General features: G+C 53.0%; 4 protein-coding genes across 4 annotated transcripts; 2 read left to right on the top strand and 2 right to left on the bottom strand.

Moving 5' to 3' along the window:
• Positions 1-3,890: 3,890 nt before the first annotated feature.
• Positions 3,891-6,331, bottom strand: PMT2 (Protein O-mannosyltransferase 2; the record flags this gene model as incomplete). Its single annotated transcript, XM_056217950.1, has 5 exons — positions 3,891-4,345; positions 4,394-5,342; positions 5,389-5,941; positions 5,992-6,122; positions 6,200-6,331. The coding sequence occupies 5 exons, from the start codon at positions 6,329-6,331 to the stop codon at positions 3,891-3,893; spliced, it is 2,220 nt and encodes a 739-aa protein (XP_056067215.1).
• A 1,024-nt stretch (positions 6,332-7,355) lies between these two features.
• HGT3 (Ribulose bisphosphate carboxylase large chain) lies at positions 7,356-9,849 on the bottom strand (the record flags this gene model as incomplete). The annotated part of the gene is made up of 7 exons (XM_056217949.1): positions 7,356-7,723; positions 7,770-7,932; positions 8,052-8,481; positions 8,529-9,011; positions 9,064-9,141; positions 9,192-9,673; positions 9,802-9,849. 7 exons carry the CDS (start codon positions 9,847-9,849, stop codon positions 7,356-7,358), a joined length of 2,052 nt encoding a protein of 683 aa, XP_056067214.1.
• A 1,915-nt stretch (positions 9,850-11,764) lies between these two features.
• On the top strand, positions 11,765-12,594 carry N0V89_009195 (uncharacterized protein; the record flags this gene model as incomplete). The annotated part of the gene is made up of 3 exons (XM_056217948.1): positions 11,765-11,770; positions 11,997-12,327; positions 12,377-12,594. 3 exons carry the CDS (start codon positions 11,765-11,767, stop codon positions 12,592-12,594), a joined length of 555 nt encoding a protein of 184 aa, XP_056067213.1.
• Positions 12,595-13,352: 758 nt separating this feature from the next.
• On the top strand, positions 13,353-14,935 carry N0V89_009194 (uncharacterized protein; the record flags this gene model as incomplete). The annotated part of the gene is made up of 2 exons (XM_056217947.1): positions 13,353-13,630; positions 13,693-14,935. 2 exons carry the CDS (start codon positions 13,353-13,355, stop codon positions 14,933-14,935), a joined length of 1,521 nt encoding a protein of 506 aa, XP_056067212.1.
• Between the last annotated feature and the right edge of the window lie 116 nt (positions 14,936-15,051).

The following is a 15,051-nucleotide window of genomic DNA, read 5'->3' as shown; positions in this document are numbered from 1 at the left end:
TGCTAGCCCCTTACAAAAGTTATTGTACGAAATCCGCCTTCCTTTGCAACATGATATCTGCAATACGAAATCTACCAAGGAGCCTTCGAATACTGACATAAACCGCCGGTGACAGGTGCCCAAATGCGCACAACAACTTGATTCGAAACAACTGAAACACCCATCGGTAACGTACGATGCAGAACATGCTGTTTTGAGAGCGACATAGATGATCTCTAGTACGATCCATTATCCACAATGAGCTCTCACGAGCAATGAATACTTCAGATGTGTCCATGCAGAACGTTCTTAACCTTGTCCAAAAGCTGGTAATCGATCCCAGAGCAATATAAATCTCCTAAACGAACGTCTAACAGTTCCGTCGACAGTCTGACATCAACATTATACATCTCAATCGACGAAGCCTCTAGGTAAGACCGCTCTTCAACCGACGCCTCCTGCTTCCTTTCCACAAACCCCACTGCCTCATATCCCCACCACCACCCCCGGCATTCCCTCCACACAAGTTGTCTTCCCCGATTCACACAGCACATCCTACACAATGGCAACAATACCCAGCCACCTGCCCACAGTCAGCCTCTAGCTCCACACATGCATGCAATCTGCCAACCTATACTCACAGCGCACCCCGAGTCATAATACTTGCAGTCCTTCTGATCGCAGCAAAACTGCTGATGCAGCTCGCTGTACGTAGCGCCGAGCGCCTCCGCAGTGGCAACGCCGGGGGAAGGCGCGGGCGTGGCGGCGACGAGCACTGCAGCAGTAGAAAGTGTGAGTGTGATGAACTTCATTTTGATGTGTGGACTTTTGTACGCGGATGGTGTGGAGGTAGAAAATGATGAAGACGAAATGCAGACTTTATATACATACACAACTATGGGTTGTTTGATCTAGAGCGCGATAGACATAGACTTGCTGCTTTCGGCCCCCATCTCGCGAATTAATATACAAAGCGCGCAACACTATATCTTCATTCCGGCTATACATTTGTGCATGTGCAGTCAGGAGGCGTGGTTGCCATCTCGACTCGCAAGCATATTGTTGGCTTTTGATATACTACAGGGGGTTTAATCATCGTTTTACATCGAAGTGACTGGACTGGGTGGGCTTATATACTCCCCGCCGTAAGTCGGTATTCAGCCTGTACCTCTGGTCTGCGCCAATGAGGCGTGATGTCCGGTTTCGATACGGCGACGTCATATAAGCTGCATCAGGCTTTGTCGCGCTCTGCTGGGCCTTCAGTATAGTTTCAAGATAGACGTTTCTGTTGAGGAGTGTAGATGAAAGCGGGCGTTTTCCTCGAAGACCAGCTGCAGGACATCGAGCAAGACTCGCACAACTGGCGATAGACAGCATCAATTCTGTATGAAGAGTAATGCTCGATATTGAAGCAAGACAGACGTCTTCCATACACGGCAAGTAAATCTAAACTGCTGTTGGACAGTGCAAGATGCTTTGCGTCCTCCCAAGACATCGAATCGTACCACTACTACTTTTAGAGGGGAAAAGAGAAAATGAGTTTCTGAGTCTAGGTATTATCAAAGCTGTGCATGAGTACAGTTATTCTAAGCGATCAAGACAACGACGCAGGGAGGACGCGAAGCTTAACCCGTGACTTTGTTCGCGCTTTCGGAAAAGCATACTGATTTACAAAGCAAAGTCAGAATGGAGAGGACAGACCAGCATGAGGAGAACGCTGATCAACTTCAGGGTCGCGGGTTCGCAGAATCGTGATGTTAGCGTTGATTTCTTTGCACAGGAAGATATCGTGAACGTGTAACCGCCTGTACGATTCCTACCCGACTGTGAGCATATGTGCGTGTCTCGTGTACAATCTCAGCGGGGACGATAACCTTTTTTTTTTTTTTTTTTTTTTTTTGAAGCGCTACAAGCAGATACGCACAAGAACGATCGCTCAACATATCGGCGGCCCTGTCGTCGTGCTCAGCACCAAAGTATATCAAACAGCCTCACAGACATGCATCAAACGTTGAAGATCTCAGTTTTCATCCATTCCCCCGTCTGACAGAAGAATCGAACCTCCATCGTATATACCCCATCTACCCCGGCTCTCCACACCAGCCATTGGATCCCACCCGATCACGAGAAAAACCCCTATCCCTTCTCACGAGAGTCTTTCATCACCCAACTCCCCGCACCACCCCCATCCCTACTCATCCTCAGGCCCGTGCGCCCCGTGGCAGTCACTCCCCACCCCATACACCCTACAGCACCTAGCGAAGACCTCCCCGTCGACGAAGCCCTTGCAGTCCTTCGCAATCCAGAGGCCCCCCGCCGCGCCCATACAGCAGCGGCGCGATGCGTCCCTGCGCGAGCCAGATCAGTCATGTCTAAACGCTGACTTCGTCCGCGTGCGACGTACCAGGCGACGGAGTTGTCAGCGTTGCGGCACTTGCAGGCCGCCGTGCCGGTCGTGAACATGGAGACGAAGAGGAGGCCCAGAAGGGCGAGCAGGAAGTTGAACTGCATTGTTGGAGTTGAAGTTGAGATTGAGCTCGGAGAGAAGCACGTTGATGTGTAGTAGGGAATCGACGAGTCGAAGAAGAGCTGGAGAGCTGTGAGATTGAGGTGGATTGGAGAGAGGTGTTGGAGTCAAAGTCTTGGAGTCAAGCTGCTTTATATAAGGGGAGACAAACGCTTGAGCCACGCGTCGCTGATTGGGTAGTGACAGTGACAGTGACAGACCCAGGGGACAAACGCGACGCTCTCACCGAGTTTTGTTGTGTTCAAAATGAGGGCCGCCGCCGCGCAAATGATTGCAAACAGCTCGTTTCCTGGTGCGTTCGTGCTCTCGAGGTGCAGGCGAGAAATTACAGGGTCAAGGAGCATGCATATGTGGTGTCAAAGTACAAGACGTACAATGTACACTACCTACAAGTGAACAGGGCTAGAGCGCACCTGCCGTGCGCCTGATAGCGCCTGCTTCAACGGAATACAAGGAAGGAGCGTTGGTTACTGCATGCCACATGTCAAGAAGCAATCTCCTACTCTGTAATTTAGGTAGGTAGGTAGGTAATAGATTTACGTCAGATATGAAAGCTTTTGCTTCTTAGTTACATAGCCTCCCATACGGCAAAAGGACGCGCCGAGCACCTTTTTGGTGAGGGCGTGTCTTGCGTAAGCTGCTGCTGCCAACCTGCTGGGCAGCCTGTCTAGGCGTCCGTCCTTGGCTCTGTTAATGAAAAAAGCCGGAAGAGCACTTCGTGTCACAGTGGCCGAGTTGTCCACTCGAACTTCCTGTAGCAGCACCTCTTCAGCGTGCTCACCGATGATGCCGTAGTATCTGTGAATCTAGATGTTATCTTATCTTCATGAAGAAGTGAGTTACCTAAGGTACATTCCCCTCAGCAGCCTTGATTCGCAATCTATCCAACCAACCTTACCCCCAACTCGCTCGCCTCTACTACACATGCAACCTGTTCGTTTCCTTCAACCTCCATGCCACCTAACCTACTTCCCCTCATCGAATCTTAACAAGCCACCCAGTACGTTGCACCGGGTCAAACATAACATAGCTCCAGCCTTCAGGACACTCACTCCACCATGAAAAGTTTAATCAAGTCAAATGTAGAACCAGCGTCGCATTCCTACAAATTAATCTAGACACTCTTCCACCCACAAGCCAAGCCGAAGAAGCACACACGCTCACAACCCGGAATTATCCCCAGAACACCATGCGCACACCCATCCCAACAGCAGTTCAATTCGTAATTTTTCCACGCCCCAAAACCCAACCCTACATAAGATGGAGAAACTTGACAAAAATGGGTAGATAGTACATGTCTGAAGACGGATCACCCGGCGATGGACAGGTGAGAAGGACCCTGGCGCCAGGGCTCAGTGGTGAGGCGGTGACGAGTCGTGGACGCTTAGTCTGTGATCCTCCAGCTATCAAACCACTTGAGATGACTCCACTGCGTGCTCGGTCCCTCCATTCCAAACGAGATCGCCCTGAAGAGCCAAAACAGCCCAATGATAGCAACGTACAACGCGCCGTACAGTACCCAGTTGACCTGCTTGTTCAGTCTGCGGGTCGCCCAGTCGACGCAGAAGCCGGCGGTCAGGATGGCGAAGTACAGAGCGGGATAGTAGTGGTGAACGTAGGTGACGCGACCCATGGCGACAAAGGGGAGGTAGTGCAGGAACCAGCCGATGACGGGGTAGATGCCCGAGTAGTGGATGTGGTCGATCTCGGCGGGCTTGAGGTCGTCGTAGCCGCGTTGCCAGCGGATGGTGTAGAAGGCGACCAGGAGGGCGAAGATGCCTAGTGAGGCGGTGGACCCCCAGTAGACAATGGGGTTTCCGAGGAGGAAGTACTTGACGACTGTAACAGGTTAGATGAGTATATCAGTGGACGCTCGAATCAACTTACTATCATCGTTCCAGCCGCACATACGGAGACCGACGTGGAGGAAAGGCCACTGCCAGAACTTGGAGGCAAGGTCGTCCTGCTTGTCTGGGTCTGGGACGAGCGCGTTGTTGGAAGTCATCATGGCAACGTTGAGATGGATGAAGTCCTGGAGGAAAGGAGACTTGTAAGCGTCGGGGTTGCCGTTGGGGAGCTTATCGTTCCAGTGGCTTTCAACGTTCCAGTGCGTGTACACATCGCGGGGCCTGTTCTCCTTGACGCAGGTCGTTTCAATCTGTTTGAATCCCCACTGTGGCAGATTGACGTTACCGGCGCGCAAATAGCAATTGAGATCAACGTGTTTCAACCGGAAAGCAGTCGTCAAAGTTCGGACCTTGGAGTAGTCTCTCGAAGCTGCGTCGCGGACAACCTCAATCTTCCAGTGGTCCTTGGTGTCGCCAACCGTAGTGTTACCGTAGCAAGAAACTTCATAATCGGCCTTGGTGACGGGAGCAGCAATGGAGTGAGAATGCAAATTACGGCCAGTCTGAGCGTGGATCAAACGAATGACGTCGCCATTTCCAGGGTAGCGGAGCTCCTCCTCAGGCGAATAATCGGGCTGGTGACGGTTAGGGTAGAAGAACCAGTCGTTGTTGGAGTCCTTGTGGTGGTAGCAGGTAATTTGCTGTTGGTTTGACCCTTCCGGATAGGTTTGGTGGTGAGAATGCAACAGACCTCCGCCATAGCCCATATTCTTTAGAGTAGCTCGTGAACCGTAAGCAACCTCAAGAGGGCTGTCTTTTCCGACCTCGGTACCCCGCAGATTGGCTTGGAAAAGGGAGCTCATCTGAGCATCGCCTGGACCGCTGTTCTCGAGAATGAGGAAGTGCAGGTAGAAAGAGAACATGTAGACAGCGAGAGGGATAAGAATGAGACCAAAGACGCGGAAAGCGAGGTGTGTAGCTAGCTCGACCTGCGGTTGTTAGCTCCAAACTCGTTGAGTCAAAACAAAATCATACCTTGGGCATTCTCAAGTCGCCAAACTTGTTCCAAAGATCCTCGATAGTGTACAATCCAACCAATGCGGTAACGAAGAAACCGACCCACTTAACACTGCAAACACAGCCAATGGACACACCAAGCAGCATCAGCCACAGACCCCACTCGGGCGAGAATGGGTCACGCTGATAACGGTGGAACTTGGACCAGCAGAAGACGGTGGTAAAGGTGAAGCACAGCAACATAGAGTCGAGCAGAATAAAGCGGCTGATGGTGGTGTACGAATTCTCGAACAGGACCATGAGAGTGACGAGCCAGACGGTCGGTCTCCGGAAGTTGAGTTCTTTTGCAGTAAAGTATGCCAATGGGACGCAGACAGCGCCAAATACCGAGTTGAAGAGGCGCATGAAGGTGTAGTCGAGCTCCGGCGGATAAGTCTCTCCCGACTTGAACTCGAACGAGCCATTGTATCCTGCGAGGTAACCAGAGAGACCGACGAGCATTTTCCCTAGCGGAGGGTGGACATCGAAGTAGAATTCGCGCTTAAGGTAGTGAGAACCGAACTTTCCGAAACTACGATAGCTGTTAGATAGGTGCGACGGTGCGGGGAAGTAGAAGCATACTGGGCTTCATCCCATGTGACAATTGGCGAAAGGCCAATCTTCCACATGCGCGTGAAGAAAGCGAGGGCTGTGAAGAGCAGTGGGGCCCATATGAACTCGTACTCATCGAGGAAGCCGATGACGCTGAAAGCCTGCAGCCATGTCAGCCGTACATCCAATTGTGATATCTCATGATTTCGAGCTGTAGTTGGAACCGTGTTGCGCATACCTTCTCCTTGGACTTCTCTGACAATGGTGCCTGTGCCACCTGTGGAGCGGCACCTGGTTGACCAGCTACGTTTCTTCTCCGCAGCTCCTCCGCTCTGGGGTCTGCGCCCGTCGTTTGCGCGTTCGACGCCATGATGTGGAGTCTGCAGCTCTGTCGCTTTCTTGCTCCTTCAGTCGGTCACACCTATACCGGGACACGTTGCGAAAAAGATAGGTCCGCAATGGGCGGCGGTCGAGTCGCGGTGGGGGCTGAGGTGGGCGGGTGGTGCGTGGCTGCGGAGCTTGACCACACAAACGAACGGCGGTCGAAGGTTATTACAATAGAATAGAAGAAGCCGAGGAATCCGGAGGATGAATTGCGCACGCCAGATTTTCTCCCGTCGGGGGTGCGTAGACGCAGGAGAGCTGATACGGAAATAGAAATTCTACTGCAAGGCGACGTTGGAGCTGAGCAAGGGCCCAGCCGCGTAGACAGGGGCGAGGCTAGATTCGGGGAAGGAACACCTGTCGTCTTCGAATCACGTGAGAACTCCGTTCTCGTAGCACAGCAGCAGCGCCATTTTGTTTCCGGCCTGTGTCATGTAGTTTGAAAGCTGTTATATCCTTGCGCTATGATTTCCACGGCTGAAGGTGTAGCTCTTCTCGGCCATAACTCATCTCGTGAACAGCGGTAATACAGTTTTGAAGTGTAATACTAACATGCATTATAGCGCGAGTTACTCTAGCATGCAGAATCCCATAAATTGCTTATAATGTTTGCCAGCAAGCTTGTTAACGCGAGGGAGCCCTTGCTACGAGAGTTCAAGTTCCTTTTCCGGCCTCTGTGATCGCAGCACTAAGCTTCCTATGCAAGCTATAGCAAGACACGATAGTTGCCACGGCGCATGAATCATTGTACATTTAGGGTCCAGGTGCAATTCCTCATTTCTACAAGAGCACCCCGAGCTATATGGAGCGTCTACACCAAAGAAAAATACAACTGAAGCTGCGCCAGCTTTTGTAGCCATGCAGATCAAACAGCCACGCTATACGCCTTCTATATCAACCAAACATTCCAAAATGTGCATGCGTCGCAGAGGTATCATGGCATGCTGAACTCTTTCCAAAACAATGTATGATGATGCATCGAGTCTCGGAGACACAAGCGGAGGCAACGTCTAATTCTCCTCGTCTTGTCCAACCTGCCTGTACTGCCCTCCTGAGTCGCCTTCCCCGTTGCCCTTGTTCCTTTTGACGATATTCGAGATCCAACCACCGATGCCCTCGCCCTTCTCGCCTTCTTTTGCTGGCTTGCTGTCCAGACTGTCGACGTTGTCTGGCGGGTCAATGTCCAGGCCTGGAATGGCGCTCTCTGCTGCACCACGTCGAATATCGAGCGATGGCACGGGAGATCGGGCACTCCCGCTGAACAGCGATTCAGCCTCGGCAAGTTGTTGGGGTGTAGGCTGGACTGAAGTGGCATCTCCAAAGATGGAATTCATATCTTCAAGACGAACGTTGGCCGTTTCCGGGTAAATGAACCAAACTGTGTATGTTAGCAAAGATTCTGGTGCTACACCCAAGGAACGTACCAATAACGAAACTGACAGCACAGAAAAATGCATGAATCAGATACAACCGCCACTGAATATGCTCCTGCAGAATTGGGGTCATTTCTCCAACGAGCCAATTGAATGCCCAATTTGTTGCCGTACTCAGACTAGCTCCTTTGGCGCGGATGGAAAGCGGAAGAATCTCAGGCGGGTACAACCACGGAATTGGTCCCCCAAGAAGCACCGAACGCGGCATTGTAGATCATGACAAATACAACAACCAGGTTCGCAGTCCAGCTCGTCCGGAGGTAAATGAAGTACGATATGGCGGAGAGGGATGGCCATAGCGATTGCACCAGAAAGCAGAATCTTTCTCCGGCCCAAGGTGTCTATTACGTACCAAGGCACGATTGTTGAAAGTAGGTACGTGATGGCATTGATTCCGGTCATCAGGATCGCTTGGCGGCCGTACCATCCCGCCTCTTCGAATACAAGAGGTGCATAGTACGAGATGACATTGATACCGTTGAGTTGCGCAAGGGCTTGAGCGGACATGGCGATGAATACGCGCTTGTAGTAGCGCTTGAACATATCGCCGTATGAACGTTCACCTTCTTGACGTTGCAGGAGCACGTTCATCTTGATTTCTCTGTATTCATCTCGAGCTTTTTGATTGTGGATATCGCCCTTTCCATAAAGATTGGCGATGACCACAATACCTTCCTCATCATGATCGTTGTCAAGCAGCCATCTGAAGTGAGTCAGTATAATGTGCGTTGAAACCGCAAGGAGACAAACCTAGGGGATTCGCAAATGAGCAGACTGCCAGCGGCAAGGAGTCCTCCCATGATGCATTGCATGAACAGAGGTACTCTCCAAGACCAATCGTTCTTGATAAAGCTGCAAAAGTAATCGACCCACACACTGGCGGCGTAGCCGGTGATGTTTCCAGTGAACTCTATGCATGCGAGCCTTCCCCGGTTGTGCGGCGGTGAGATTTCGGACTGATAGACCGGCACAATGGTGGACAATGTACCAACCCCCAGACCAGCTATGATTCTTCCCAACAGCATCATCGGCATGCCAGTAGCGGTTGTTTGCAAGGCACCGCCCACAACGAAGATAATAGACCCCCACATGATCGTCCTGCGACGGCCGAGCATATCTCCAATGCGGCCTACAAGCAGGGAAGATATAAAGGCACCAACTTCCAGAATGGCAACCATGGTTCCCAATTCAGCAGCCGTTGGCTGATTGAAGTAGTCCTTGAAGTAAATACCCCTGTAATATTGATCAGATATAGTCGGAAACGGGAGGTCGCGAGGCGGCGTACGTGATAATACCGGACATGACTCCTTGGTCGTACCCGAAGAGGAAGACGCCTAATGATACGAATACGCTCGTGAAGTAGCTGTCACTTGGTCAGCACTTTGAATATATACTGCTACCAGCTGGACTCACATCAGCTTCTTCCCGTGCAGCCCGTGGATACGGGAGGGTCCATCGCCGGGTGCCATGATGGAAGCGAGTATGCGCTCAGCTTTGGATATGGATCGTGGTCCCGGGTCGGGAATCTCAATGTCCTCTAGCCTGAGTCCTCGCTCCTTCTCGTTGAATCGTGTTTCGGACTCGTAGCGGACGCGCTTCTGCTGGCGGCGTGGGCGGGACGAGGTTCCTCCTTCGAGCGAGTCGCGCAGGCGGATGCGGAGGGGGTCCTCCTGGTCAGCGAGCTGGTCGACGAGATCACCAGTGTCGCTCCAAAGCGAGAGGTCCGAGTCGGACTCGGGGGTGTCGAAGGAAGAGCGGGTGCTCTCCTTGTCGTCGTCGTTCAGCAGATGGGCTGCGTCGCTGCCTCTTTGGCGAGCCGAGGAGGAAAACGTGTGCAGAGGAATGTCGGCAGGCCTCCTGTTGTACGAGTGGGAAGGAATCTTGAAGGTTGGCGGCTGGTTGGAGCAGCCTAACTCCAAGTCGAGATGGGCAGAAGCAGACGCACGTCACCGGACCGAGGGCAAGGAACAGATAGTGAAGGCGGTCAAGACGGCCACATTGGGGAACAAGCGGGTGTGGGGACAGGGTGCCACAGCTTCGTGATCAGAAGAGGAGCAGACAGCAAGTGCATGCGATGGCAGCTCCGTTCCTGATCCCTGATTTGCCAAGACCAGGTACTCCCGGTCCGACTCGCTGTGAAGTGCGATAAGAGAATCGAGTTCGCTGTGCAGCAGGGAATGCGCGCTTTTCACAGCGATGACGCCGCAAGCTTCACCGCTGCAGCCGTCTCGATGCACCGAGTTCGGGTGATTGGAATGGCGGCTCCCCCGCGTGGGCATCGTCGTTCACGTGAACGCCGCCAGTGATGGGAGTCTGGACCCTACAGTGCTAGCATTTCGCATGGGACCAACACCAGCCACCTGGGTCTGTCTACTGTATAAAGTTGACGGTATTCCCAGCCCGCGACGAGGCTGCTGCTGCACTGGCTAGCTAGTACAAACTGTTGCTGAGACAGCCATCCTCAGACAGTGTATCGTAGTGTGAGCTACCCCACGATACCTCAGGCACAGAGCAACCGTCGACCTGCAGCCCTGAGTCCCGAGGTCCTCGCGTCCAGGGCTGCTGCAACGACACGTGTTTGCTGGTTGCTCGCAACGGATGGCAACAGGATCTGGGTATGCGCCCTGAGACTTTTGATAGTTCACGTTGAGAGGAACATTCAATGGAGGTATGTGAACACCAGCGGGTCGAGACTGCAGTCTGTCCCCACTTGCGCAAGCGGGCATGCCTAACGAAATGGCTTCGCGACGCGCTGAGGTTGCAATTTGCGCTGCGGGGTTGTTGATGTGCATCGTCAAAGGGAGGCTTCGGGACACGGCATGAACAAGATCATGTTCGTCTCCGGCGCCGACCAGGATTAGCCGGCGATCTGGCGAACGGAGAGGCACCGCGTGAGGTCATCATCACAGGCTGGAGAGCAATGCAGAGCCGCGTCGTCGAGCGGCCATGTGTCGTCCACGGAAACGGCAAAGCATGGCCCAATTCCACGACTCCCTGCCATGCCTCGACCGCGACGCGAGATCTGCACCCCAGGCCACAATCGCTGCGAGGGCAGACAGAGGTAATGCATGCATCACGTCTTTGCACGGCCCCCTTTGTCGCTTGCAGCTGAAACCGGTTAAGACGCTGCGGCCTGATTGGGCAGCTCGCCGTGAAGGTAATTTGTTTGTCGCTCGCTTGCTGCATGAAAGCTGCTGTTCCTCCTTCGCTGGATGCCGCGCACCGCCTCTTGCACCACCGACTTTCTCCAACAGCCGAGCTGTTTCTTGCGCACTCCAAACCCTCGACGCCTTTCGACAGCGCCAGTTGCGCGCGCCATTATAGCGCGCATCGTTGCACCGGTTAGCGCACCGCAACCGACCTCCCCTGCACCTCAGTGCCCAGCCAACAATATCCTGTTTCAAAACCAGCCACGGCCGGTGCTGCGAGTCTCGTACAGCCTCGTCACTGATCCTCTCTCCACCTTCACCATCATTACCCCATTGAGCATACCCTATACAATCTCACCCTCGCACCGCGCGACCCTCTGCGCCCTGTCTTGAAAGGCATCCCTCTACGAACCTTCGCGCTGTAGGCGCCGACCACCTATCCAGTCATGTCGCGCTATGGCTACTTCGACACGTTCTGTCGCGACAGCGGGAACCTTTGGTCAACCTTACCAGGTATGCATCGCGACTTCCTATCATCAATCTGTGTTTGCTGACCTGTTGCAGTCTGCTATGTACGTCCCCCTCGGACAATCGTTCCACGAGTGCGCCTCGTCTGCCGTTGCTAACGTTTCCTGCGACAGCTCTTCAACCAAGCGCCTACGAGGCAAGCAAATGGATGGGATGATGGCTGCCAATTGAGAGGCGTATCCTTGTCGGGTGACAAAGTTTTGGCAAATCTGGGTCAGTCCCACCGATCGCGCGGACCGGACCGTCGTTGACAGGAGCAGGTTCCATACTACTTTGCGGCATAGCGATCCTCGTCACGCTGTTCCTTCTATGGAAGTCTGAAAGAAAGAAGGCAGCTGTAGGGAGAAGGTGCGCAGCTACCATGTTCATTTCACATTCGATGGTGGACTGACCGCGACTAGGGAGATGCAATTGTTCCTCCTCGGCTACATAATAATCTCTATCTGCGAGATATTCACGGTCGGGGGATTCCCACTCGATAGCGCAGTGCGCAGGGTACGTTTCACGAGCGCATCGTCCGGTCGCAACTAACAGTATTCAGGCCTTTGTCGCTGTCCACATCGCCGCAATCATATCGACCACATGGATGCTTATGCTCAATGGCCTTGTCGGTTATCAGCTGCTCGATGACGGTACAGCCATGTCGCTGGGTCTTATTGTCATATCCGCTGCCGTTCTCTTCATTGGCACGGGATACATCGCACTTGACACGGGGTTCAGCTGGACCGGCTATTTTGACGACACCCTCGATAACAACCGCGCCTACGCCCTGTATACGCTGTATCAACTAGCGCCTCTTGTCTTTTTGTTCGTCTTCTTCTGCCTAGAGACGTTCCTTGTCGTCCGTGTACTCGGTGAGAAGAAACCGATGGGTATGTACAAGTTTTGAATGTCCTCAGATGTCCACTAACGTTTCTCCAGCCTACCTCGTTGCTGCAGTCATTCTCTTCGCAATCGGACAGGTCTTCCAGTACGTGATCAGCGTACACATCTGCACCGGCACGGACGGAAAAATCAACGGAGGTCTATTCGAGACCTTGTTCACGCTTCTTGCCGTAGTAATGATCTGGGTCTTCTGGTCGAGCATCACCGAAGACGACTGGCCAACCTCTGGCGTGGGAGGTTCAGGTTACTCGTGAGAGTGACGACGCGTGGAGGTAATATACTAAGCAATGTTTCGGCGTTGGCGATATTTAATGTCTTATGATATTTTTCTAGCATAGCATTATACCAAGCTTGGAGGATATTGATGGATGGACGATATGCTAGCGTCCGCATCACGATGTACACATAATGTAGCTTGAATCTATGTAATCACTCACAAGTCGTTTCTACAACTGAGAACATCGTATTTCACCTGTATGCAGAGGCTCTTGAAGTGCTGACGTTCATGATAGAAACACAACCTTCCTTCTCATAGTGTAGCCTGCTGGTACCTGAAGCTACACGTGCACTAGCCACCGCAGAAATGTTCAACCTCGTGACGAAGCCAGTCGACGCGTGAGAATGCGCGTCACGTGGTTTCGTTCCAGCGCCGCGGGTAGTGGCATGATTTGTGATGCACTCCGCTGAACACCACTTAAGAACTTCTACACGCTCACCAGTCCTGCCTCGCGCCTTTCGGTCCTCTTACCGATTACTTATCGAAAAACGTTTGACACACCTGCTCTCGCTCTCCTGTGAAACAATCGCACAGCGTCATCGAAAGTCCCAGAGGCCGCCAACCGACCCTTTGTTAACATCCCGCCTTACGCCACCACCCGAAAACGCGTCGATCAGAGTCTAACTAACCTGTCTTCGACGTCCCGAAACACCGCTTGGGCGGTGCGACAGAGACAATCGCTTGTGGGCGCGACTGGCTCTCCACAACGTTCGCCGCGCACAGCTCACATCCACGATGTCGGGGTCAGACTACTCAGGCTCCGAATTCAGCGGCTCCGATGACGAGTATGTAGGGCCAAGAGGCGGTGGTTCCAGTGCGGCTGCTGCCAGAAAGATTGTAAATGCGACGCTGCAGCAAGCGAAGAAATCTGAGCGGAAGGCGCAAGCTTGGGAGCGGAGGAAAGGCGAGTCGTCAGAAGAGGAGGAATACATACCTACATTTGAGGAGATAGAAGACAACGATGTACCGGAGCAGAGCATACAGCAGATGGAAGAGGAGCGCAAGCGCAAGAGGTACGTAAGGCTGTGCGCCTCTGCACTCTCAGCAGTTGCGCTGACAGTGCACTTGGATAAAGGTTACGGAAAGACACGAAGCCTTTTCAGCGCGGTATAATACGGCACGTCGTCCTCGTCCTCGACCTATCGGAAGCTATGTTGGAGAAGGACATGCGGCCAACTCGATTTCACGCCATGATACAATACGCGCAAGAATACGTTCGCGAGTTCTTTGAGCAGAATCCCATATCGCAAATGAGCGTCCTTGGAATGCACGATGGGCTCTGCATCAGAGTGTCGGAGTTGTCGGGGAATCCGGCGGAACACATTGCTGCCATACTAGGACTGCGGACACCTCTGAACCCTCAAGATTTCTCCAAGGAACCGAAGGGTTCTCCTAGCTTGCAGAACGCACTAGAGCTGGCGAGGGCGACTTTATATCACACTCCGAGCCATGGAACACGAGAGGTCATCATTGTGTTTGGATCGTTATTATCTTTAGATCCGGGAGATGTCCACCAGACTATCAGAGCTTGCGTACGCGACCGCGTCCGGGTCAGCGTTATAGGCATGAGTGCCCGCCTAAAGATTTGCGCAGAGATCGTCAACAAAACAAACGCAGGTGACGAAAGCGAGTACGTCGTAGCCACGGATCAAGAGCTCCTTCGCGAGCTTCTACTAGCGACTACCACGCCCCCAGTGGTTCGCGCGACCAAAAGCGCAGAAGAGATCGCACCTCCAGAGTCTGCGGCTGCACTCATGATGATGGGCTTCCCGTCGAGAGTCATTGAAGAGACTCCTACCATGTGCGCGTGCCACGGCGCATTGACAACGGGCGGCTACACCTGCTCGCGCTGCAGCGCCAAAGTCTGCAGTCTGCCCATCACCTGTCCTAGCTGCCAACTCACGCTCCTTCTTTCGACGCATCTTGCGCGAAGCTACCACCACTTGTTTCCTCTTCGGAACTGGGCCGAAGTAAGCTGGCATCGGGCACGGGAAAAGGGGACCAAGTCTTGTATGAGCTGCCTCACACCGTTCCCGGAAGTACCACCCGATGGAATCAGCGGCGAGCAGCAGACCAACGGCCATGGTGCGAACGGGAGAATTCATGGGAAGGTTGCCCAGAAGCAGTCCAACGATGATGAGGAGCAGAAAGCGAGCGAGAGCTCGCGGTATGAGTGCCGAGTGTGCGAGAGCCACTTTTGCATCGACTGCGACATGTTCTGTCACATGGTGCTGCACAATTGCCCGGGCTGCTTGAGTAAACTTGATACCCCCGCGGAGGAAACCAATGGAATTGGCGATATGGAGATGACAGGTTAGGTGATGATAGCTTTGATTCTTCCCCAGAAGATGCTGAGCAAACAGACCTCCACCATTCTAGAGTTGAGATATCCAATGCAATCCAAATCAAATCAACTCGAGAATCTTTCCCTTCA

The sequence above is a fragment of the Didymosphaeria variabile genome, assembly GCF_027946475.1.
Source record: "Didymosphaeria variabile strain IMI 356815 chromosome Unknown scaffold_7, whole genome shotgun sequence".
NCBI classification, from domain to species: Eukaryota; Fungi; Ascomycota; class Dothideomycetes; order Pleosporales; family Didymosphaeriaceae; genus Didymosphaeria; species Didymosphaeria variabile.
The sequence above is the reverse complement of the archived record's forward strand: the minus strand, read 5'-3'. Positions and strand labels throughout refer to the sequence as shown.